The sequence below is a fragment of the Mandrillus leucophaeus genome, unplaced genomic scaffold, assembly GCF_000951045.1.
Source record: "Mandrillus leucophaeus isolate KB7577 unplaced genomic scaffold, Mleu.le_1.0 Scaffold157, whole genome shotgun sequence".
NCBI classification, from domain to species: Eukaryota; Metazoa; Chordata; class Mammalia; order Primates; family Cercopithecidae; genus Mandrillus; species Mandrillus leucophaeus.
The window spans coordinates 2,895,848-2,922,618 of record NW_012101554.1 but is presented as its reverse complement, the minus strand read 5'-3'; the positions used below and the strand labels follow the sequence as shown (position 1 = coordinate 2,922,618).

Sequence of the window (26,771 nt, the reverse complement as noted above, 5' to 3'; positions counted from 1 at the left end):
CCCTCATTGTGAATGACACCCCCTGCCCCACTGCCTCTCTTGGTGTTGCTTCAAGAGATACCCCCAGAGCCACCAAGGAAGGCCATTCAGTCTCATCACTCTACATAATACAGCCTTCAATTTTGACCCCAAATAATATGATCTTGATCAGCTTGATCTCCAAACTTAGTCATCAGGCTTTTGTTTTCAAAAATTCCACCCACCCTCAGTAGGTAAAGATTTGCCATCAACAAGAAGTGATCTAAAAGAAATTCTAATGTAATGGAATCAGTAGATGTCCTTCCACACACTGAAGGAGATACACTCATGTAGAATAGAGTCAGGTATGTTGAACACAGTTTAAAAATGAGAGTTGTGGGTCTTATTTCAGGGTCATTTTAGGTGTGGGAAAAGAAGGCTTTTCGAGTAGCAAGAAATTAGAAATTTAATACAATGACAAGTTCCTGTTTTATAACCATGTATTGTGGAAATCTCATGGCATATTTTTAAAAACACACATAAGAAACAATTCTTTGAACAAAAGAGAGAAATGATTAGGGAAAGAAGTTGGCTAAAGGGAACTAATGGTCACAAATTTAACTCTGAAAGCGGAATATTCACTTTTTTTCTTTTGACAATAAACCTAGTCTATTTTTCCGAAAAGAAAAAATAATTAAAGTGGTGATATGAATGGGGACTGTAAAAGATCCTATCTCAATGCTTCCATATTAAAATGAGTGTTTGCTGGGGTCATTTTACTATACTGACATAACTCTTACCTATTCAACAATTTTTATGGCACTTCCTGGGTGCCAGGAACTGGGGAATGAAAGGGTTAGGGAATGCTACAGATTCCACAGGAAATTCCCTAAGAGAATTTGCAAAATTTCTATAAGAAATTCATACTGAGTGCAACGAGACAGAAGTGGAATTTCAAATCATGCATATGGATTGATGAAGGATTCCTTGAAAAGCCCCAGGGCTGGAAAGGTAACAGTGAATCTGTTGCCCCTTGAGGGGTACCATGGATGGCAATAACAAGAATTCCAAAAATCCATATGTGAACCCCTCATTGTCCTCAGGGTGACTGGATATGTGTCACATGTACATGAGAGAAGACAGTCATCACACACTGATTTAGTTAGAATGAGGTGAGTTACATAAGATACAGGTTAAGTCAAAAATGGAATAATTCTGAAGATGATAATAAGAGAGGGCGAGGGTGGTGATGGCAGCATGTGTGTGATGTAGGACATTTTTAGAACAATTGTTCTCAAAATTGTTCAGAAAGAAGAGCACCTAGAAAGGCTGGAACACTGATAAGGTAGTGATAATATATTAAAAACATGATGTGTTCAAGTCATGAAATGTTGCTATAATAAACTGAAGTCCTAACTAACAAGCATTGAGTGTTTATATTTATCAGGCTCTGTGCTAAGTAGCCCTTTTACAGTCATTATCTCAAGAGTTCTCCAGGTGATTGATTGCTATCAATATTCCATTTTACAGATGAGGAAACTGAGGCTCAGGACTGTTAGGAAATTATCTGAGCTCACACAGCCGCTAAGTGGTATAATCAGGATTCAAATTCAAACCCAAACAGTTTGACTTCAGAGTTTTATATGGTACTACACACACATACACACACAGACACACACACACAAAAACACCTTAAAAAACCTGGTGTGAAATCAGGCATTCTGACATGGACACCCCACAGCAGATTAAAAAAAATTAAGAAAAATATATGCAAGAATTAAAAGTAGAAGGAAAGTCTATGTACATGTTTTTTTCCCTTTGATAACTAGGAAAAAGACCATCTTTGAAGAATCCTAAAGATGCCTCAAGAGTGCCCTCATCTTCTACTGTGTCAGTTCAGGGGTGTGCGAGTGACCCCAGGTCAGGGTGGGAGGAGGGTGGGCAGACTGGTGGGACTAGAAGAGGGCCAACATGTAAATGAGGGGGTCTCCATCCTCCTCTCCAATGCAGGTAAGTGCAGCTGATGAAGCACAGGTCCCCAGAACACACTTGGCTTTTTTTCCCCATTGCTCAAGGATGGTCAGCAAGGAGAAAGAAGCCAAATCTTCAAGGATGAGCCACCCACAACCCAAACTGCCAATTACCCATGTCCTCACTGGAAAAATGCAGGCTCTAAATAAATTCAATTCATACAAGCACATCTGTCACCCCAGCTTCCCTTTGTCCAGTCTCTCTACCTCTTACTGGTGTCTCTTCCCCACTCTCAGCCCCACCACTGGATCCAGTGTGGGTGAGGGGGAGACCTGCCACTAAATGTAGGAAATGGGGAAAACCACTCAGTCCGTCTGAGCTTTAATTTCCTCATCTGGAAAGTGAAGGGATAGCATCAACTGATCTCTAAGTCTCCTTAATAGATTAAACTCATACATACTGAAGTGTTAGTAAGTGATAAGTATTAATGAATGAACTTATTCTGTTCTAGTTGCATTTTTACAGATTTAAAGGAGTGGAATTCAGGAATTTAAGACATCATTAAGCCTTTATTTTGGAAGGTATATTTTCGAGGCCAAATGGCCTCTCCACATATTCAAATTATACTATATCACAACTATCTAGTGCCTATCCATAAGCCAGCCTTTTCCTGAAAAGTTCAGCAAATTCCTGACCATGAATCATGTCACCCTCCACGGTCTTTAGTGATCACATTGTACCACCTATGTTACTTCCCATGAGCTCATAATTTAAGAGAATAACCTATACTTTTCCAGGATCCTGAGTTCCATTTCATAGCTGTAGCATATACAATGATACATGGATGTGTGAAATGCCCTTATGTGGATAAAATGGCTAGTTGCCTACTCCTTCCCTACTAAACCCTAATTATTTTTTTCCCTTTCATCCTTAGTCCAAGATAAATAAATCCTAATTATTTATTTAAATTAAAAAAACTTTAAGAGATGGGCTCTCACTGTGTTGCCCAGGCTGGACTCGAACTCAGGGGCTCAAGCAATCCTCTCACCTCAGCCTCCTGCCTGAGGAGCTGGAACTATAAACCTGCACCATTGCACCTGGCTCAAACCATTGTTTTTATTCCAGGATAGAGTGGACCACATTTTCTTGCCTTCCTGATAGCCAAAGGCAGACAATGAGATGTAAGGGAAAATCACTGGGCTGGGTCCTGGGAAAGAGTCTAAAGAGGGCTGACTGAACTGGGAACTTTGACTTTTCTCCCCTCACCCCATTTTTTTCTACTTCTTTCCTGGAAGATAGTCTTTGGAGTCTAACAGTCATTTTGGACCATGAGGTGATATAGAAACTGGAAGCCATCTACTAGAAAGGGCAGAGCACAAAGACAGAAAGAACCTGGGTCTCTGATGCTCTTATAGAGCTGCTCAACTACAGCTGGGTTACCTTCTTCTAGACTTAGTTTATGTGAGAAAAGTAAGACCACTAATTTATTTAAGCCACTATTGAGGAATGGGGAGGGACACCTTTCCCCACAGCCCCAATTTCTATAATAACTCAGAGACCTTCTGGTTTCCACCCAGGATCTACTTTATAGAGAACGCTCCAGTGTTTAGCTCCTTTGCATTATCAGAAATCCGATATTGACAACATAGGCCCTGGAGCCAACTACCTCATCTTTAAATGGGAATAAAAACAGCATTTTGACTTCCAGTTTCTGGTTCTGTATATAAGAAGCTTTGAAGTCACCACTTCATCCTAACGAGTAAAAATCAAAACAAACTGAAAAATCAACAATTCTTCTTGGGTCCCTAAGAGAGGGGAGGACACAGAGCAAACTACTGCCCCCAAGATTGGAGAGACAGGCAAATACAGGGAGTCGTGGCTTCCTGGAGCAGAGACTCAGGAGTGGGAACTGCCTCAGGAGCCAGTGCTGGGGTAGGAACACCTGAATTGTAATTGATGTGTTGTGAAGGCTTAATGCAGACAAGGCTGAGAGTTAAAAAATAACTCCAGGGAGGCCCAATCATAGAGGAACCCACACAATATTGAGAGATGTACCTCTAGGAGTGTGACCAGATTCCCACAGTAAATATCAGAGCAAAAGTCCCTCATGCTTCCGGCAGGCGGGGGAAGAAAAGGGCCCATTTTGAAATATGCCGGAGCACTCTGTTCTTAACAAGGCCCGCTTTCAGGAGAAGCTAGTTAACCAGAGCCTAATCTGCTGGGGTATTATCAGAGCCTAACTGACTTGGGAGAAGGGAAATACCCAACTCCAGTCAGCTCTAGCCTTCCATGCAGAGAAGGAAATAACGGAACACCAGTCAACTCTAACCTTTCATGTGAAAGAAGGGAAATATTCAATTCTAGCCAAATTTAGCCATCCTATGACATCTAAGAGGGAGGGAAAAAATTGAGAAACACTTGTAGCAAAGTTCACAGTCCAGAGGCATAGGCTCACTAAAGGATTGAGACCTAATCACAGGACAATAGATTGCTTCCCCGCCACAACATGCCTTACCATCACATGACTAAAGGTGATTTACAGCAATTCCTTTCTTACCTGGCCCATCATGTTCAGCCACCAAGAAAAAATTACAAGGCATGCTAAAACACAATTTAAAGAAACAGCAAGCATCAGAACCAGAGAAGGCAAAGATGTCGGAATTTGACCAGGAATTTAAAACAACTGTGATCAATTTGCTAAGGGCTCTAATTGATAGATTAGACAGCATGTAAGAACAGATGGGCCATGTGAGCAGAGAGAGAAATCCTGAGAAAGAACCAAAAAGAAATGCTAGAGATCAAAAACACTGTAATAGAAATGAAGAGTGACTTTCATGGATTTGTAGGTGACTAGACACAGCTGAAGAAAGATTCTCTGAGTTTGCGTATATATCAACAGAAACATCAAAAACTAAAAAGCGAAGAGAATAAACACTGAAAAACAGAACAGAACATCCAAGGACTATGGGGCAACTACAAAAGATGTAAATACACATAATAAGAATATCAGAAAGAGAAAAAAGAAGCAAAGAAATATGTGAAACAAAAATGACTGAGAATTTTCCCAAATTAGTGTCAGACACCAAATCACAGATTCAAAAAGCTAAGAGAACACCAAGCAGGATAAATGTCAAATAACAAACAACAAAAAACCAAGTCACAGGAAAACTACATCAAAGTATATCATTTTCAAACTATAGAAAATCAAAGATAAAGAAAAACATCCTGAAAAAAGCCAGAGAGAAAAACAATCCAGTTACCTATACAGGACAAAGATAAGACTATCTTTTGACTTCTGCTTGGAAATCATGTAAACAAGAAGAGGGTGAAATGAAATATTTAAAGTATTGAGAGGAAAAAACCTACCAACCTAGGTTTCTGTACACTGAGAAATTATCCTTCAAAACTGAAGTAGAGTAGAGACTATCTCAGACAAACAAAAATTAAGGGAATTTGTTTTCAGTAAACCTGACTTGCAAGAAATGTTAAAAGAAATTCTTTAGGGAGAAGGAAATTGATATAGGTCAGAAACTCAGATCTACACAAAGAAAGGAAGAGGACTGATGAAGGAATAAGTGAAGTAAAATAAAAACTTATTTTTCTTGTTTTTTAATGGATCTAACAGATGACAGTGATTCAAAATAATAATGGAAACAAAATATTTGATTATATGTGTATATCAATTAAAACACCTATGTGAGTATGTGTGTATGTGACTTTTTACAGAGGGCACCAAAGTTAAGATTTTCTCATTATAAGGTGCTCACCCTTCTTGTGAAGTGGTATAGTGTTATTTGAAAGTGGGCTCGCATTAGTTGTAAATATATATTGCAAATTCTAGATGGCCATTTAAAAGATTTTTTATGTTAAAGTATAACTGATATGCTAATAAAGGAGAAAAAAATGGAATGATATGAAATGCTCCATTAAAACCACAAAGGGCAGCAGAAGAGTGGAAGACAAAAATAGTAACAAATAACAAGGGTAACAAATAGAAAACTAACAAATATGGTAAATATTAATCCAATTTTATCAATAATCACTTTGAAGATCATGGTCTAAATGCATCAATTAAAAGACAAAGATTGCCTGAGCAGTTCAAAAAACAAGACCCAACTATATGTTGTCTATAAGAAACCCACTTTAAATATAAAGACCCATATAGATTAAAAGTAAATGAATGGAGAAAAATATACTATGATAATACTAATCAAAAGAAACAGGAATAACTATATTAATTTCATATGGAGCATACTTCAAAGCAAAGAAAGTTATCAAGGATAAAGAAGGGCATTATATAATTATAAAAGTATCAATCTCCAAGAAGACACAACAATTCTTAATATACATGTGCCTAATAACAGAGCATCAGACTACATGAAGCCAAAACTAATAGAACTGCAAAGAAAACTTGATGAATCCAGTATCATAGTTGGAAACGTCAATACCCCTCTATCAGAAATGGAAATCAGTAAGGCAGAAGATCAGTAAGGACATGAATCAATTAAATATAATTGATATTAATAGACTACTTAATCCAAAATAGCAGAATATATATTCTCAAACTTACATGGGACATTCATCAAGATAGATCACATTCTGGGTCATAAAACACAAAAATTGTATAATGTCTGCTCTCAGGCCACAGTAGAATTAAGCTATCATTCAATAACAGAAAGATAACTACAAAATCCTCAAATATGTGAAAATAAAATAACAATTCTACATAACTTATGGAGCAAAGAAGAACTCTCAGAGAAATAAAAATATTTGAACCAAATAAAAATGAAAATGCAACATTAAAATTTGTGAGATGCAGTGAAAGCAGTGAGTAGAGGAAAATTTATCACACTGAATGCATATATTGGAAAAGATATAAAATCAATAATGTAAGTTTCCACCTTAGGAAACTAGAAAAAGAAGAGTGAATTTAATCTGAAGTAAGAAGAAGAAACAATAAGAATTAGAGCAGAAATCAGTGAAATCGAAAACAGGAAAGCAATAAAGAAAATCAATGAAACCAAAAGCCAGTTCTTTGAAAAGATCAATAAAATTGATAAGCCTCTAGCAAAGCATAACAAAGAAAAAAAGAGAGCAGACCCCAATTAGTAATATTAGAAATGAAAGAGGAGACACCACTACAGATCTTATAGACATTATAAGGATAATAAAGGAATACTATAAATAACTCTATGCCCACAAATTTGATCATCTAGATGAAATGGATTAGTTTCTTGAAAGATTTGATTTGCCAAAACTCACACAAAAAGAAACAGACAGAATAGGTCTATATCTATTAAGTATATTGAATCAATAATTAATAACCTTCCAAAACAAAAAGGTTCAGATGGGTACACTGGTAAATTCTACCAAACATTTATAGAAGAAATTTTGTCAATTCTTTACAATTTCTTTCAGAGGACAGAAGCAGAGGGACTACTTCCTAACTCTTTCTGTGAGGTCAACTGTTACCTAGTACCAAAACCAGACAAAAGACATTTTAAAAAGTTACGGACCAATTTTCCCATAAACATAAATGCAAAAATTCTTAACAGAATATTTGCAAATTGAGTCCAATGATGTACAAAAGAAATTATACACCATAACCAAGTGGGATGTATCCCAGATATGCAAGGCTGGTTTGACATTCAAAAATCAAGTAATGTAATCTATCACATCAACAGGCTAAAAAATTATATGATCATATCAACAGATGCACAAAAGTATTTGGCAAATTGCAACACCCACTCTGATTTGAAAAAAAGAAAAAAACCCTCTCTGCAAACTAGGAATAAAGGGTAACTTCTTCAATTTGATAAAGAATACCTACAAAAAACCCACAACTAACATTATACTTAATGGTAAGAAACTCAAAGTTTTCCCACTAAGATCAGGACCAAGGCAAGGATGTCCCCTCCCACCACTTCTTTTTAACATCATACTGCATTAGCCAAATGCAATAAGACAAGAAAAGGAAATAAAATGCATGTAGATTGAGAAGGCAGAAATAAAACTTTCTGTTCAAAAGGTGACATAATTGTCCAAGTAGAAAATCCAAAAGATTCTACAAAAGAAAAAAAAAATCTCCTGGAACTAATAAGCAAGGTTGTAAGATACAAGGTTAATATACAAAAGTCAATCACTTTCCTATATGCCAGTAATAAACAAGTGGTATTTGACATTGAAAACACAATACTATTTATGTTAGCATCCCCCCAAAATGACATACTTATGTAGAAATCTGACAAACTATGTATAAGAGCTATATGAGGAAAACCACAAAATTTGGATGAATTCAATCAAAGAAGAACTAAATAAAAATAGAGATTCCACATTTATGGATAGGAAGATGCAATATTGCCAATATTTCAGTTCTTCCCATCTTGATCAATAGATTCAATACAATCCACTCAGAATCCCAGCAAGTTACTTTGTGGCTATCAATAAATTGATTCTAATGTTTCTGTGGAAAGGCCACAGACCCAGAATAGTCAGCCCAATATTGAAGAAGAATAAAATTGAAGGACTGATTCTACCCATCTTCAAGATGTACAACAAAGCTACAGTAATCAAGACAGTATGGTATTGGCAAAAGAATAGACAAACAGGACAACAAAACACAATAGAGAGTCCAGAAATAGACCCACATAGGTATAGTCAACTGATCTTTGACAAAGGATCAAAGGCAATAAATGAAGCAAAGATAATCTTTTAAACAAAATGATGCTGGAACAATTGAAAATACACATGCAAAAAAAATGAATCTAGATACCGACCTCATACCCATCACAAAAATTAACTCAAAATGGATCATAGATCTAAGTCAAACACAAAACTGTAAAACACCTAGAAAACAACATAGAAGAAAACTTAGATGGCCCTGAGTATGATGATGAATTTTTAGATAAAACACCAAAGGCACAATCCATTAAAGACATAATTGATAAATGGGACTTCATTAAAATTAAAAATGTATGCTCTGTGAAAGACAATGTCAAGAGAATGAGAAGATAAGCCACAGGATGGGAGAAAATATTTGCAAAAGACACATCTAATAAAGGATTGTTGCCCAAAGATACAAAGAACTCTTTAAAAACAATAAGAAAACAACCCAATTAAAAGATAGACCAAAGACCTCAACAAACACCTCACCAAAGAGATACAGATGGCAAAGAAGCAAATGAAAAGATGCTCCACATCACATATCATCAGGGAAATGCAAATTAAAACAACAATGACATACCACTACATACCTATTAGAATGGCCAAAACCTGGAACACTGACAACACCAAATGCTGGTGAGGATGTAGAGCAACAGGAACTCTCATTTATTGCTGTGGGAATGCAAAATGGTACAACCACTTTGGAAGACAGTTTGGCAGTTTATTACAAAACTAAACAAACTCTTACCATACAATCTAGCAATTGCACTCCTTGGTATTTACCCAAAGGAGCTGAAAACTTATGTCCACACGAAAACCTGCACATGCATATTTATAGCAGCTGTATTCATAATTGCCAAAATGGGAAGCAACCAAAATATCCTTCAGTAAGTAGGTGGATAAATAAACTATGGTACATCTAGACAATGAAATATTATTCAGCACTAAAAAGCAATGTGCTATCAAGCCATAAAAGACATGGAGGAAACCTAAATGCATATTATGAATGGAAAGAGGTCAATCTGAAAAGGCTACATACTGTGTGATTCCAACTATATGACATTCTGGAGAAGGCAAAACTGGAGACAGTAAAAAGAGCAATAGTTACCAGGGGTTAGGGGACAGGGAGAGAGGACTAGGCAGAGAACAGGGGATTTTTAGGGCAGTGAAAATACTCTGCATGATACCAAAACAATGGCTACATGTTATTATACATTTGTCCAAACTCACAGAATGTGAGTGAATTCACCAATGTAAGTGAATTCATCAAGATTGAATTCTAATGTAAACTATGGACTTTGGGTGATGATGTGTCAATGTAGGTTCATCAGTTGTAACAAATGTACTACTCTGGTGAGGGATATTGATAATGGGGGAGGCTGTGCAAGTGTGGGGATGGGGGTATACGAGAAATCTCTGTACAATGTATTCTTTGCTGTTAAAACTAAAATTTCTCTTTTAAAAAGTTTTAAACAAACAAACAAAAAACCCAAATCACAGCATCTCATTCACAGAGTATGCAAGGATTAAAATGAGATAATCCATGAAAAGGTCTTACCCAGGAACTGGCACAGAGTCAGTGTTAGCTATTTTATGATTTCTAGTTGAAAAGTGTTTTGGGCTAATATGGTAAGGATCCTCATATGCTTGTAGACTAACTTCACCATTTGATAGATGGAGGAAGTGAGGTTCAGAGAGGGAAAAGGACCTGCCCATCATCACACGGTGAGTAAGGGTGATAGATCCTTAAGTTCAGGGCTCAAAACCTGACATTATTGGAAATTCCTGGGCTACAGCACATGGGGGACCCTCAATAAGTGTTAGTTGAAGAAGACATTCTTTCACTTTGTGGCCTCTACTGCAGCAGTCCCCAGCCTGTTTGGCACCAGGGACTGGTTTCATGGAAGACAATTTTCCCACGGACAGGTTGAAGGAATGGTTTCAGGATGAAACTGTTCCACCTCAGATCATCAGGCATTAGATTTTCATAAGAAGCACACAACCTAGATCCCTCACAAGCACAGGTCACAATAAGGTTCTCACTCCTGTGAAGATCTAATGCCACTACTGATCTGACAGGAGGTGGAGCTCAAGAGGTAAGGCTCGCTCACTCACCCACCTACTCACCTCCTGCTGTGTGGCCCAGTTCCTAACAGGCCATGGACCAGTACCAGTCCACAGACCAGGGGTTGAGGACTTCTGCTCTACTGAAATGCATCTTTCAAATGCTTGGAAAGCAACTCATTTGTAGGTTAGAGATGTTCTCTTTGCTCAAAATCTGAGGCTCAGTTTTTCTTTCTGAAAAGGTTTAGCTTGTTGGCCAAATGCAGTGATGTTCCATCTTTGTGTGGGTAGAGTTTTTGTTTTAGAGTTTCTGAAAGACAAGTGGTCAAGCAGGAGAAGGAGGTTTCTGGTGAAATTAAAACACTCACTTTAGCTTTCATGGATCTTCCAGGGTTGTGGGCTGAGGGAGGGGGATGCTCAGTACCTGGAGCTTTTCCATGACTAGCCTGGTTCTCAGGCTGCCCCTCACCCCCACAAGGAGGAAGCATCCTTCCAATCCTGTGTCCTTCCAATCTTGCATTCATACTTGGGAAGTGCATTTGCCATCTTGTTTTGCAGTCACTCATGTGTATATGTCTCTTCTACAGGGTTGTTACCTCGAAGGCAGACTTCACTCTGTATCCCATCTCCCAGCATGGAACTTGACCCACACAGACATAAGATAAATGAATATCAGATAAATGGATGAACCCGGGTGCTGAGGGAGGTAGTACTCAGTACCCCAGAGTCCACAGTACCCAGAACACCCCAGCTGGGAAGATTTGGGAAAGCATTTCTCAACTGTAGTGGTCAGCACACTTGACCCCTGAGATACAGAGAGGCTGAGACTTCTCTCCAAAATTCCATCACCTAGGAGGTCACCAGATGACTACTAACGACTACAACAAAGTCAAAAGGACAAGTGTGTACACAAAACCTGCCTCCACACATACCTAGCCTAGCCCTGAAATAACTCATCCTGTGTAAACGAGGTGGCTAAGGGCATGGGCTCTGGAGCCGTATTTCCCTGGTTCACATCCTAAGTCCACCACTTACTGGCTGTGTGAACTTGGCAAATCACCCAACTTCTCTGGGACTCAGTTTACCATCCATGGAATGGGAACAATAACAGTATCTACCTCATAGAGTTATTTAGAGGACTAGACAAAGTTGATACATGTAAAGTGCTTAGAACAGTACCAGGTATACACAAAGCCCTACATAAATGTTTGCTATTTAATTGTATGAAAACTGAATGTTGCATTCTAAGTTAGACAGAGCTAGACACTTCTACCATCTGTTAAAAAACTGCCTATTGGTAAGCTTGGACAACATCATGTGCATGCCAATTCTGATCCCTATTACTATATGTTTGTTTCAATTTATAGTTCTGTTGTTCTCTAAAAATTTATTTCACTGTTTCCCTGGAGAGCTAGAGTTATATTCTGGAAGTATTTTTTCTCAGTCTAACACACCTAAAGGGACCAGGAGCAGGAGGGAAAGGCCAGGGAAGGGAAGAAGATCAGATCACACTCTTCCCTTCCTTACTGTGGGTGTCCAAGCCAGAGATAGGCAGACCCAAGCTGGGCTAGGGAGGAGTTTTGAAGTAGATGTGAGACTGCAGTTTTAAATTCAAGAACTGGACTGGATGGAGTTTTAACATCTAAAAGAGAGTCTAAATTATTGAGAAGATGCTTGTTCTTATAATCAATAACCCAAAAGCTATTCAATCTGCCATGCAACCATCAGGGGTCAGGGAAGGAAGTGAGCCACAGACAAACTTGGAACAAAGCAAAGCTATTTTTTGTTTATGCTTCATTGAGTTCTATCTGCCAGTTCTGCTTTGTGGGGCTCCTCTGGGCATCTCTAAGAATCAGGGTGTAACAGTGTGCAGTGAGTTGGCCAGAAGCTTCCAACACAATAACAGAGTGACAGAGGGACTCCTCAGTTACCTGCAGGGCCAAAGCAGCCTGTGAGTGGAGGTGGTAGGAGGTTGGCTAGAGAGTGCATCTCTCAGTTAATGTGGACAGAGATCCACAGTGGCTCCCCCAAAACCTATGACAGGACCCCTGGCCCCAGCATTTGGGTGACAGTCATAGCAGAAGGCATTGATAGCTAGGAGAAGCCCCCAGTGAGCACCAGTTGGTCGAATGACTCTTGCCTTTCCTCCTCCACTGTCTCCCACCCCCAACCCTGGAGGAGCCAGAAAAGGAAGGAGAAAAAGCTGACCCTACCCCTCTTTCCCAGAGCAAATTCTAAGCCACAAGGAGGAAGAAGCCCTGACTTAGATGTGAGATTGAAGTTTTAAATTGGACTGAACTGCACTTTTTAATAGCTGAGAATGAGCTGTAATTATTCAACCAAGACGGATGTGATGGGTGAACATGGCCAGATGCTGTGGGATTTCCTCTGAAGACATCATCATCAGAACAGGAAGAGTTGGACAGAGAACTCTGAAGGCGATTTTTCAAAGTAAGTAAAAATACAGCTAGTTTCCACGTGTACCTCAATAAGTTCGTTCCTACTCAGTAAATGGGCTAAAGGAAAATGGATACAACACCAGTTTCATAGAGTTATTATCATGAAGGTTAAATGAGTTCACATACCTAAAAATGATTCACATCGTCCCTGACAAGTAATGTAAATATAAATCATACAACATGTAACAAATATCTGAGGGCTTATTCTGTGCCAGGCATTGTTCCGGGTGTAAGGGATGCATAATGAACAAAAAAGTCCTCATAGAGCTTTCATTCTAGAGGAGACAGACAAAACAAAATCATTATGTATATATAATGCTTCTCTATACTCACATGGAAGGTGTAGATATAGATATAGATACAGATATTTGGCAAGCCTAGAATAGCAGTAGGGAAAGTTAGCTATATATCTGTAGAGAGAGAGAAAACTATACTGTCTAAATGTATAAATATATCTATTTCAAGTCATGATAAATGCTATAAAGAAAAATAAAGCACAGTAAGGAAATACAGGAGGTAAGATGGAATGAGGCCCTCATTTAGAGAATGATGATTTTTTTGATGGGCAGAGCACTTTATAGTTTCAAAAAACACCCTCATAAGCACTGTCTCATTTTATCCCTAGTTTCGTGAGGGATTATTCCTGTCTAAAGATAAGGAAATGCGAGCTCAGAAAAGTTCAATGACTCCAAGTTGGGTGACTTTTTATTACCCTTAACAGAGAAAGCAGGTACAAGACCAGTTCAGCTAGAAGCTTTCACATTCTCTACACTCCCTAAATTAATTCTGGGACCCAAAGTCAATACAGCGTTACTGGAAGTTGGTGCTTATGGGGCTTGGCCAGAGACTTGGAAAGAGGATTTATATTTCAGATCTTACTTGCAGAGAAGCAATGGCTGCCACCCACTTTATGAAGAATGGTATCCCAACCAGGTCACCCTGGGGAACAGCTTCAGCATTGATGTCTGTGTTGCCTCAGCCCACTTGCAAGCTAGGTAGAGACTACTACTGATATATTTGTTCTCCAAAAGCTAAGCTGAAATATTAAACCTCGCCTGCTCTAAGTTAAAAGTTCATCAATGAATCATAGGTTTGGATGGATCTGCTCAAAGGAAGACTGTCCACGATTTCACCTCAAAGTTTCACAGAACAACTAGTCCCTTTCTCTCAAGGAGATGACAGCTGCAGCATGCTGGAGTCCTCAGGAAAGGCAAATGTGTCTGGGATTTCAATCCCGCAAGCTCAGTGTGGAAACCCTTAGCAGGCAGCTCCTCTCCTCTGTGGCTGGAAGGACAGCCCCAATTCCCAGTCCATTTGAAATTGATGGCAAGGCAGCTGCACAGAGCATTTGCATTTGTGCTCTTAATGCCATTTGAGTATTTCCTTGTTTTCAGGCTGAAGATAAGATGGAGTTTAGATTTTTTTTTTTTTTAATGACTATTTTGGAAGCAGCTGGCAGTATAATTCTTCGGGAGAAAATATATTGTTCGGAAAAATAGTTTGAAAAGCTATTTGGGGTAAGTGAGATACCTCTGCGGGCATAGATGTCAGCAGAAACCCAAGATTGCAGAAGAGAGACATTTGGTGGGGGGTGTCTCAAGGAGGAGGGGGAGAGGAGAATGAGGAGAAGGGAGATGGAAGAGGAGAAAAGGGAGACAGCAGGGTGGAGAAGGGCTGGGACTAGTTTTGGGAACCAGCAGGGGCGAGACCAGTAAACCCCCACTGTGGTGAAGAGGCTGAAGAGCATTTTGAAGTGGGGTATGTCTGTTCCGTAGGACCCTGTTTGGGATGTAAACCCTGTTTGGGATGTAAACCTCTCCTACAAATCTCACTCTACTGGGATCACAGAGGCTTCCTGTGGGCTGTCTTGTGAAAAGCAAAGGGGGTGCTGAGTTTCCTCCTTGACTCACTGCAGTATAACACAGGACTGTCTGATAGGACTTTCTGTGATGCTGGGAACGTTCCATTCTGCACTGCCCAATATGGTAGCTTCTAGTCACATGTGGCTCTTGAGTATTTGAAATGTGGTTAATACAACTGCTAGTGAACTGAAGTTTTTATTTCGTTTAACTTTAAGTTAAACAGCCACACATGGCTAATGACCAGAAGGAAGAGTCCCAAGTCAAGGTGACCCTGAGAATGCAAATGCTTTGAGATTTGCTGAAGTCTTGGGGCAGGCTTGAGACTTAAACTGAAAATGGGACTGGGGTGCTGAGGTGAAGGCGTGAGCTTAAACTGATTTTACCCAGATCAGGAGGTCAAGAAAACCACAAGCTAATAGGGTTACAAAAGTAGTTGAGAAAAAGAGAATAGAGGCTTCTTATGCAGGCAGATCCAAGTTTCTAAAAGTGGTGAGGGTTCTTGTTTGTTTTGCAGAATATAAGCTAACAAATATCTATTTATGTCTATGCACAGACATCTCACGCGGAATTCATAACAGCAACAGTTGTAATAGCACATGGTAGGTGCTTGATAAATGTCTGAGTTACTGGATGACTGAGTAAACAGTACCTTCCATCATCCACCGACATCATCTCAGTTGACTCTTGCAACATCCCCCTGAGGAAGCTGGGGCAGCTGAGGCTCAGAGAGGTTAGATAATAAGTCCAGGAAACTGAGGATTCCTGGTCTTTTGGTTCACCTAACCTGTCCCCCAGCCTGTACGTAAGAGGCCTCATTTGGGCTCTCCACTGTGGCCTCTGCGAGGGGGTTTGTAGGTGCCACTGAATATTCCAGGACCGCAAACACCTGACCAAGCTCTGGTAGCATACACATCCACAGTGTGTGCTCTCCCTTCTCCCACCTGCTGAGGGGCACCTCCATAGCAGAGCCATACCAAGTTCCTTTCTGGGTCCCCACTGCCACTACTTAACACAGGGCCTGTCACACGGCCAGTCTCTACCAATACTGAAGGACTGAAGAAATGAATGAAAGAAATAGTCAAAGGTGGTTTCTCTATTGACTTTTAAAAAACATCCCTTTCACTTTGGAGAAATTGTGTTAATCAACACAAAAACATTTTTTCCTCCCCAAGTCATCATAGAGCATCCTCCCAATTTATTGAATGGAGCCATTTCTCAGCCACTCCGTTTTTGGGCTCTCCAGGGTGGTTGGCCCAGCCCTAACACTGCTCTTTGTTTTTTCCTACTGATGATTTATCTACTGGGGCTCTGAAAAGGGAATTCCTGAAACTCATACACTGACCTCTTTCTGCCATTTCAGCCCTTCGTATTCCTGCACTCAGAAAACTGATAAAGAATCGTGGTACAGAACAAGCCTATTTTTGTTAGCAGATGCAGGAAAAATTACACGTAGAAAAATGAAGCTAACAAAAGGAGGAAGGGTTTAGCTGTGTTGACTCAAATTGGGTGTTTTTTTGGTGTAAAATACAGATTTTTAGCCATCGAATAAATAAATGATCAGTCTTAAAGAATGTCCCAACAGCTTTCCTTGGCCTATTAAATGGGAATGATCAGTGCTAACAATTTTTTGTAGACATGGCTCTAAATGTGGATTGTATTTTTATTATAAGGTGGAAAGAGAACAGTTAGGACTGTGGTGATAATGCAAATAGTACCCCTCCTTGCAGAGGACTCCCACACCTCCAATCTAAGGATACAGGGCCATTTCCAGTTTCTCCAATGACTAAGCCAAGAAGGTTGCCTGTCCCAGGTTGATTGACATCCGTGTAACACACTTTTGAGTTCAATATTTGCCCCTCAGAGAAAATAAGTTGCTTTGTGAAAATTAAGTACTGAGGAAATTCAAGTTAGACATACCCTTCTTACTTTACAATGTTTTTGAATTGTTTGAAATTTTGATAGCAAAGTATTACAGTGAAGTTGAAGTTGTCAAAGTACCAAAGTAAGTACTTTGATAACTTAAAAAATATATAGCTAAAATGCTTTAAAACCGTGTATAAATGACTTAAAGTTGGGGTGGTGGGGAGGACAAGCCTGATGAGGTTGGACTCACCTTTCCAAAGCTGGCAGCATTGACAGGTTGGGTATCATTCTTCTCGCAGAAATCCAGGTAATGCATATAGAGGGCACTGCGAGGGATGCAGACCCCCTCTGCAATCTCATAGTTCTCCTCCAGCCTAGGGAAATAAACGCCCAATGAGCAAAAACTGTGTTACCTTCCCCAAGCAAGAACGGTCTGTTCTTTCTAGTCCTCCAGAGATGGGCAGACCTTAAAAATCGCGTTCTTTCTACAGGTGGAGAAGCTGGGGCCCAGGAAGGCAAAGCAAGCTACCCAAGGTCAAGCCTGGCATGAGTGGCTTGGCAGTGTCAGAATCCTGGCCCCTTTGGGTATAACACGAGGCTACTTTTTCAGCCCAAAGTCACAGATCCTCTACTCTGTACTGTTATTGGCCTGGCCTTGTTCTGGCTAGATCAGATACCTGCAAACTCCAAAAACTACATAGGGTCTTGTGGGTGCCCCAATCAGCCAGGAATGAATCACAGACCCACTTAAGGAGCCACTTGTAATAGCTAAAAGCCAAAGGAGGATGTGTCAACATCTTGGAGCTCCTTGGCTGACAAACGCAATGGAGGGGGATTGTCTGGAAAACCAATGCCCTGAGAGAGGCCTATACAGCTGTACAGCCACTAATCTGCTGACTGAAGGGAGGTCTCATGACCAGAGAAGGAAGTTGGCTCCGTGATTACTTTAGAATCCTCTTCTTCTCTGCTGTGCTAGGGGTAATGATTCTATACCCATTACCTTCTTACTGAGTCTCTGTTAGGAATTCTATAGGAGAGATTTTCTACAACTGGGTTTACATCCCAGCCTTGTCACTTGCTGGCTTGGTGACGTTGGGCAAGTTACTTAATGAAGCTCAGGCCTCAGTTTCCTTTTGGAGGGACTGAATTGTAAGTGCCTTCTAAAGTGGTTATAATGATTAGATGAGGTAATGTGTGACAAGCATCCGCATTGTGCCTGGCACGTGCATGGGGAGCACTGAGAAGACGTCAGACCTCCTCATAATTCATTCTTCCTCTCCAGAAAACATTTTTGGGCACGATATGTCCTGACTCTGTGCTAGATATTGGGGATATAAACAAAAATTAGATACAGGGTTTAAATAATTTATTATTCTTTAACCCAAACACCAGAATGTAGGCATCCAAATGTATCTTGCCTCCATTGTCCTAGGCACTCTGGAAGTTAAATACCTTTCCCAAGAAAACTGCTGTGGCACAAGGCAATTTGGGAACTTCTCTTAGGGTCATGCCTTCGAAGCCTGGGGCACCTACGGCTAAATCAACTCACCAACAGAAACATTTCTCCTTTGGTCATTAACTAGATTTTAGGAAACAACCCAAAGTGATTTGGAAGCAAGTTTGGGGGATAAAGTAACTGGAAACCCATCCCCCAGCCCCAATTTTTTGGGTCAAAAATAAGGCGTAATTCCAAAGTGATGAAACAAATGTCCTCAAGTGGCTTCAAAACTCCCTCTGAGAGCATTTGCCAAAGAAGTGGCCCAGCACTGTTGTAAGTGAAGTGGAATGAGGACACGGCCCCCCAAGGTGCCCACTTGAAAGGGCAGCGCTTGTTCAACTCATTCCAACATGTGATTGCAAGAACATCAGTTCAATCATTTCATATCCAAACCCCGCAGAGGGGGACACAACCCTAGGGACACAGACCTGTCAGCACCAAGACAAAACCTGGTGCTGAACAGTCCCCGATCATCTCATCCACTCCCCGTCTTCTGGGATGGGGAACACTGAGTCACTTGGGATGGTTGTTAGAAATGTTCCCAGAAACAGTTGATGTAATCCTTTCTAGGTGATCAAATTCCTTGAGGCTGGGATAGTGTCTGAGTCACTTCTGCATCCTTGAGATACAGCATATTCCTTGGCACACAGTAGGTGGTCACTAAGTGTCTTATGGATAGATTATTTCAGTCATTTATTCATTCAACAAATATTTATTGATCTTATCACCTGCCAGGCACTGGGGATATCACAGTGAGCAAGATAGTTCATGTTTGCACACAGTGAACAGATTAATGGTAGACAGATGGACAAAGACATAGATAACCTTTAACTCAACAAGTATTTACTAAGTGCCAGGCGATGTTCTAGACATTAAGGAAACAGTGGTGAACAAAACAATGGTCCTGTCCTGAACAGGCTTACATTCTGATGTATGTCTTTGACATCATAAATTGGAATTCTAAGTGTGTTTTCCGGTGAGAAAAGGGTTTCACATAAAGAACAGGTTTCTTAGGACTATCCTAAGCTTCAGGTCCAGTATGAATGAAAATCAGCCTGGGAGGTTAGCCTGGACCCCTAACTGCCATTCACGGCATTGTTTCTCTATAAAAGTGAGTTCAGAGGTCCAAATAACCAGCTCGCGTACAAACTTGTAGGGGCCATCTGAATAAGACAGCTTTCTCAAACTGGGGTCTCACAGACATGCTTTGTTTTGGCCTGAACAGTGTTGGCCCAATTTTTAAAATTCAGGACATTGCACATAAGAATCTGGATTTCTGGCTTCTTTTGAAAAAGCTGAGATCTGGCAACACTGGACCCATATTCCCGCACGACAACAATTGGCCAGAGCTACATGTGCCCTGGAGTTGGCCAGAGTCCTCACTCCTCCCTATTTCTTTGTACCCTGTCTATTTTCTGTTCCTTGTCTGGCTCCTGTAGGCACTTGTATTGGCATAAGACATGATCTATGTCCTAGTTAACTTTGCAGTCTATTTGGGGAGAAGCATGCATAAGAAATAATATTTAATTACTATAAACTCATGACCATAGGTATAGTTGAAGGTGGGAAAACAGAGAGATTGATGTGTAGATGAGAGTAGATAATTAAAGTTTCATGGAAGAATTGGGTTTGGAATTGTGTAACAACAAACAACAACAACAGCTAGCATCTGTTGAGCTCTTACTAGGTGCTGGGCCCTGGGTATCCATGGTCTCATTTGATCTCACAATAACTGTATGGTATGAGGTAGGTATTTATACATATGTTTCAGGATAGGAGTCTGAGGCTCAGAGGGTGTAACTCATTTGCCCAGTCATGCAGCTAGTAAGTAGGAGGGTTTGTCTCAGTCCAAACCTCTCTGGTATTCTGCCATGGTAGTTGGGGGAGGGAGGGAGGTTCCAGGCAAGCAGAACAGCGAGGATGGGAGACAGTGCCATGTGTTTTGAATGATGGAGATGCCGATCCAAGTGGAGAGAGAAGGAAGGGGTATCTAAAGGGAAGAACCATGGGAGGTGGAGGGAGTCTTTAAATGCCACACAAATGGATATTATTTGGCTTAAGAATTTAGCACTCCCTTGGAGTTGAAGAGTTACTATAAAAATGTTATTTTCAGAAGAAGGCAGTAGAGTTGTACTCAGGAGGACTGAAAGAAACAAAGACTCAGAGGAGTCAGGAAGACCTGAGTTCTTCCAGGATGCTATAGGAATAATAATAATGATAATGATAATAGTATCATCAATAACAACAATAACTGACATTAATTTAAACAAATTTAATTTAATAATAGTTTAATAATTTAAACAATAATTTAAAGCTTAATATGTTCTATTTGCCAGGAATGGCTTGAGTATAATAAAAGAATGTCAAACAACAAAAACAACAACGAAACACCTGTCTCATAGGTGTCATCTTAGACTTTTTTTTTTCTTTTGAGACAGAGTCTCACTCTGTCACCCAGGCTGGAGTGAAGTGGTGCCATCTTGGCTCACTGCAACCTCCGCCTCCCGGGTTCAAGCAATTCTCCTGCCTCAGTCTCCTGAGTTGCTGGGATTACAGGTACCCACCACTATACCTGGCTAATTTTTGTATTTTTAGTAAAGATGAGGTTTCTCCATGTTGGCCAGGCTGGTCTCGAACTCCTGACCTCAAATGATCCTCCCGCCTTAGCCTCCCAAAGTGCTGGGATTACAGGCATGAGCCACCGTGCCTGGCCATCTCTGACTTTTGAGAGTTCCATTAAGCAGTTTTTAAAAGAGATTTGACTTCAACACTTGTAGTGGAACATTTTCCATTCTCATGCATACATAAGAACAATTTGGGCAACTGCAATTTTGTGTATGACAAGTTGTGGGGAAGATAAAAGTATCCCTTTTTGCTTATTTTTGCTAATGGCTTCCTAGAATTTTTTTTGGCTAAAAAAAAATCCATGAACATACTAAACAAATGTGCATTTCAAACCATTCAGAATTCATCTTGCATATGATTATTTAAATTGATAGAAATCCTTTAAAACCAATTAGATTCTTTTTTAAGCATGGGAGTGGCATGCTCAATGCATTCTTTGGAAAGTTTGCTCTGCGCCTCAAGGGGAGGTGGCCCAGGAGGACCATCAAAGCCTGGCACGTAGTGGCTGATTAATTAGGACTTGTTGAATGAATGAATGAACACAGGAGACCAATTAGGAGCTACTATAATAGTTCTGGCAGGAAATGATGTGGCATGAACTGAAGCAGTGGTTGTGGGGGCAGAGATAACACTTAGGGTGTGGGCCTCATGCTGCCAGATGTGAGGAGGACAGGAGCAACCAGGCAAACTCTCAGGTTCCTAACTGGGCAGAATGCATGAATGGAGGGCTCCATTCCCCACGATCAGAAATGCAGAAGGAGAGGACAGTTAAGGGTGAAAATCATGCTTTCAAATGCGGCGTCAAACAGCATGAGTTTCCAAGGACATTCCTGGCACCTTCACTCATTAGTTACTTTATTTAAGCTCCCTGTGCCTCAGTTTCCGTTTGTTGTTCTTGTGACTTGTGTGCTCACTAAATCTGGCCAAGAGGTCAAGATTAAAATACAAGATCATGGTTAAGAAACATCACATCAAATGAACCCATAGCAGCAACAAACTATTCAAATCAGATAGGTGTAAGTCATGGTTCACACAGGCTGAGCTAATTAAACAGTTACCTGTCAAAGGCCAGAGCCTCCTAAATAAGCATATTTCAGCCCACGTTTTGTTCCTCTTTCCGGAGCTTCTGAGCCTCAAAGTAACTAGGTGGCTTATAACTACCAAGCATTTTAATAAGCTCTATGAACAAATGGATGTAATTGGCACGGAAGGGCCCCTTTGATGCTTGATGAGTTTCTACAGGAATAGCATCATGACACCTTTGCCCAAACCTCACAAAATCCAGAGGTTCTGTCTGTCTACTAAAGTTGCTAATTGGAATGTCCACTTCCCTGACCAAGGCATGGCAGAAAGAAAGGCAGTTAATTATTCTTCTTCATATCTGATGAAATTTTCCCGTTTCCTCCACTCTTTTAGAGGACATCATTAGTCTGACATGGTGAACAATACTCCATTATACCTGGGTTTTTTTTAATGATCAGAAAAAAATTCCCCACTTCTTCCATTTTCCTTATCTTCTATTTAACAACTTGATTATATTTGAATTGAGCCTATCCTATTATGGAGAGATAATGAGCTCAGTCTGCTAGCTAACATGAGTCATTATCTGAGTTATATATTTTTAAGAAGACTTCCTCACAAGGTTTCAGCATGTGGCCTCCTAGGGCACATGGAGGAAGCTTTGTATCAGCACTTAAAATGAAAAGCAAATGTTTCAGCACCTGGCATAATGTCCCACTGTCCTCATTTTAAACCTGTGATTTCTTATATGTATACACAGAGATCTGTTAAACCAATCAGCTGTTTGATAGCATGGGAGCAGCATGATTGATGTATTCTTAGGAAAGGTCGCTCTGCATCAGCTCAAAGTATTCACTTCTCAAGTTCTTGAACACATGTCAAGAACAGAAACTTTTTTATTCTCTTTTACCAAAAAAGAAAAAAAAAGACAACAGGAATTTTTTTTTTTTTTTTTACAGAAAGCCCAGACTTTACAAGGCAACAGGATTTTTAAAAATATTAACAATTATAACTTATCATTGAAGTTGTCACAGAGATCTGAGACTGTAAGCTATGAAAAAAACAAAAAAACAAAACAAAAAAAACCCTTGCTAAACAATCAGGACAAGACAGTAGTCTACACCCGTCAGTGGCTTCCTGTTCCTTCTCCACAAAAATCCAGATTCCTGACCGTGGCATCCAAGGCCCCTGGCTCCTTTTCCGGCCTGCTTTCCCACACGTATACCTCTTTCCAGCCAACTGAACTGTTTCCTGCTCCTGAGACACACCTGGTCACCTTCCACTCCCACACACGATCGGTTACCTTCCTACCGCAGGGGATGACCTCTTCCACCATGCTCCACGCATCAAGGCTCAACTCACATTTCTCTTCCTTGGAACTACATTCAATGCACACCCAACCCCATCTGCTAACCACTTCTTCATCCTTTCCTCCTTGCCAGATTCGTTTATTCCTTCGGTAACATGTAGAGTGCTGCAGTGGTCTAAATGCCAGCTATTGTTATGTCTGTAGAAAAGCCACATCCTCTACTCATAAAGCTCTCACTACTTCCCAGGCATGGCCATAGTTCCTCATAGTTTATGGCCCAAATAGCTTTCCTCAGGAGGCAGCACCGGTTTTAGAGTTTGAGATCACTGAGTTTGAATCCTGCTTCCGCCACTTACAAGCTGTATAGCCTGGGGCACGTTACTTGAACTCCCTCACTTCCTTCACCTGTAAAATGAGAGAAACTGTGCCATCTCCCAAGCTTGCTGTGAGGACTAGACAAGAATCCATGCACAGCCTGAGGCCCTTTATTGTGGGGAACACTCAATAAAGAATAACGATCAGCATTATTTTACAATATTGTGGAATATTCAGGTAATGTTTTGTCTCTTAAACTGAAAGTCCTTCAAGGGCAGGGACCAAGCCAAATTCCCATTGATGTTAACATGGTTCCTAGCACTGTGTAACTAGGTGTAACATGGTTGTAACATGGTTCCTAGCACATGGTTCCTTACACAGTCGGTAAACACTGCAGGAGGAAGGAGGGGAAAGGAGGAAAGGCTGACAGGAAGGAAGACAGGCTTTTGCACAGGTCAAGGGACTCTGGTATTTTATTAATCTTACTATCTGGGTGGTTAAAGGAAAAGCATGGTTAATATTAATACATTTGATTTACATTTTCAAGTGCCTACCGTGCGCTAGCGATGTTCATATTTGCTTTCACTACCCGCACAAGATGAGTAACACTATGCCCTAGGACATAGAGGAAGAAATGGAGGGTCAAGGAAGTAAAGTGGCTTGTCCACAGCAACTCAGCTGGGAAAAGCTAGGCTAAAAAGTATGAACTCAGGTATGATGCCTCTAAAGTTCTCACTGTGTGCCAGAAACTGACATGCATTTGGTCAGTCAGCATATCTTTACTGAGCACCTACTATGTGCCAGCCACTGTAGAATATAGCCATGAACAAGAAGACACTACCCTTGCCCTGGCCTTTAAGAAACCGACAGTTAACCAGAAGGAAGATGGGAGCTAGGGAGATAACACCACCAGACAGCCAATGAATAGAAAACAGTGGGCTTTGGCTCATATGGGCTCTGGTTAGGACTGAGGCTGAGTCTAGAAAACTCCAAAGCAAAATAAAACAAACGAAAAACAAATCTATTTCATTACACAACGGTTAAGCCATGCTTTGCTGCTAAGTAGACCAGCCAATCAGAAACATGCGTTTGTGTGGACCCTGACATTTCTCAAGGGACCTCAGCTGACCCAGCTTCCTCGTTGTTGAGGATTTTCTTGGGGAGTCAGGAATGTCCCCCTCTTTGTGTAGAAAGAGACTACCTTGGTTTCCTCCTCTTTAAATACAGGTAACTGTCCTGCCTTCTCTACAGGATTTTCATGAGGATTAGGTGTGCTCAGCAGTGACATCACCTGACAAGCCTGGCATCCCACAGGTGATTGCTGAACGTGTAGGTTTGGCTGATGCGGGGCAATGGACTGAACCAGAGATTTATTTCTGCCATTGTAATGTCTAAACTGGACCAGAACAGTAGCATCCAATTCCCACCCTGGGTTTGACCTACAACATACTGAATTAGTGTTCCGGTAAGGCCTGGGCTTAGGCAGCTTCTGGAATCTCTCAGCTCAGTTTTTGGTTATTCAAGTCCCTTCTTCTTTTTTTTTTTTTTTTTTTTTTTTTTTTTTGATAAAACTAGGCAATGTATTAAGCACAGTGTTGCAATTTCCATTCGGTTCCCAACGCTTCTATTGGGGCCTAGGCTACGGGTTTGCAGCCCAGAACTCTGGTGGTCCTGGACAGTAGCTGAGGTGATTTTGGCACCATCCCCTACCAGAAGCTACCTCCTCAGCGGTCCCTTTCCACCTATACCCAGTGTCTACTCATCTCTACTGCACTTTGCCATTATGAATAGGGCCGTGCAGAACATCTTCATATGTGCCCCCTTACACACCTGTGTGGGAGTGTTTCTCCCTGCCGGCATCAAGAAGCAGAGCTGCTGGGTACATGTGCTTCAAATGCTAATGGGATTGCAAAATTGCCCATCAAATGGCTTTACCATTTGACACATTTACCCACAGCACAAAATACTTTTTAAAAAAAAAAAAGTTGTGGCTCCACAACACAGCATCTCATTCCCTGAGACATTTCTGCCCTTGGCATTGGGTTGTCCAGCTTAACTGACCTTTCTCCATCTGTAGCTGAGGTCATCTGGAGGGACACAGTCACATCTAGCGGTATTATCTATCAACACTGGTTGCGTTCAGAGCTAAAAGTGTTCAGCCTCTCTTTTTAGAACTATGTTACCTAACTCATATTATGAAAGCAGACAATGTTCTGCCGCTGTTGAGTAAGAATCAAGTCACAAACGGGTGCAGAACGTCAGTTATCGGTTACATCCAATGAGTCTGGTCTAGCAGCTGTGATCTGGTCTAAAACTTCAATGTATTTCTTCTTTGGAACAATGCCAAACCCAATTTCTTACCTATGACCTTCCAGAACATTCTAAAGAGAAATTCTAAATTTCTTTTGTTTCATATTAATTTGGAATATTGATAGCTTGTCAACCAGCCAAGTCCTCAATTTATTTTTTTTCAAAAGAAAGGAAAATCTGCCCCCAATCCCCCCGCTGAAAGTGACAATTTGATCTTCTGTCCTCCTCCTTTTTGGAAGAGCCTCATTTCTTCGGTAAATTGCTGGAAGGGAAAATGTCCCCACCCAGAAGGCGCACAAGGAGCTCTGGGTAAGGGCGGCAAGGGTGGCGGGCGAGGGCGGGGCACAGAGGGGGCATGTGTTGGCAGCAAGTAGGCCGGGACTGCGGAACAGGCTGCTTTCCATTTCGAAATTCTCTGCATGAATAGAGGTTATTGTGCGGCTGGGATTCCAGCAGCGCTCACCATCCCCAGTGAGTTGGGATTTACTAACCCTCGTGACCGAGGATGCTGGAAAGTGTTTGGCAGAAGGCATTTGACAATATTTGCCTGTTTTCTGCTGGGAGTTGCCTCCAGATCACGTGGCCCCAATTATTTTAGGCTGCTTGGCTGCTGTATTATTTGTTCTTAGAGCGGTGTTATTTGTTCTAGGGGGAGGGGGAGGAGGTTTGTGGCAAGGAAGGGGAAGAAGGAGAAGCAAATAGCTCCTAACCCAATTCCAATAACAAGCCAAATGTCCCAGGAGAGCTCGGCACTGTCAGGCGGGTGGCGGGCGCCTTAGTGGTGCGGCCAGTGTCCTTTCCTGCGCCTGCCCTGCTCTCTGTCCTCAGGAGCTGGCCACTGCCGCTGGAGAGAG

The 26,771-nt window shown here is 40.9% G+C and overlaps 1 protein-coding gene across 1 annotated transcript in view; it reads right to left on the bottom strand.

Annotated features, from left to right (window-relative positions):
- Positions 1-26,771, bottom strand: part of RFX4 (regulatory factor X, 4 (influences HLA class II expression)) — a 160,206-nt gene that overhangs the window by 90,888 nt on the left and 42,547 nt on the right. The window contains exon 4 of the mRNA XM_011975596.1: positions 17,091-17,214. Coding sequence (XP_011830986.1) covers positions 17,091-17,214 — 124 coding nt within the window. The remainder of the gene's footprint in view (positions 1-17,090; positions 17,215-26,771) is intronic.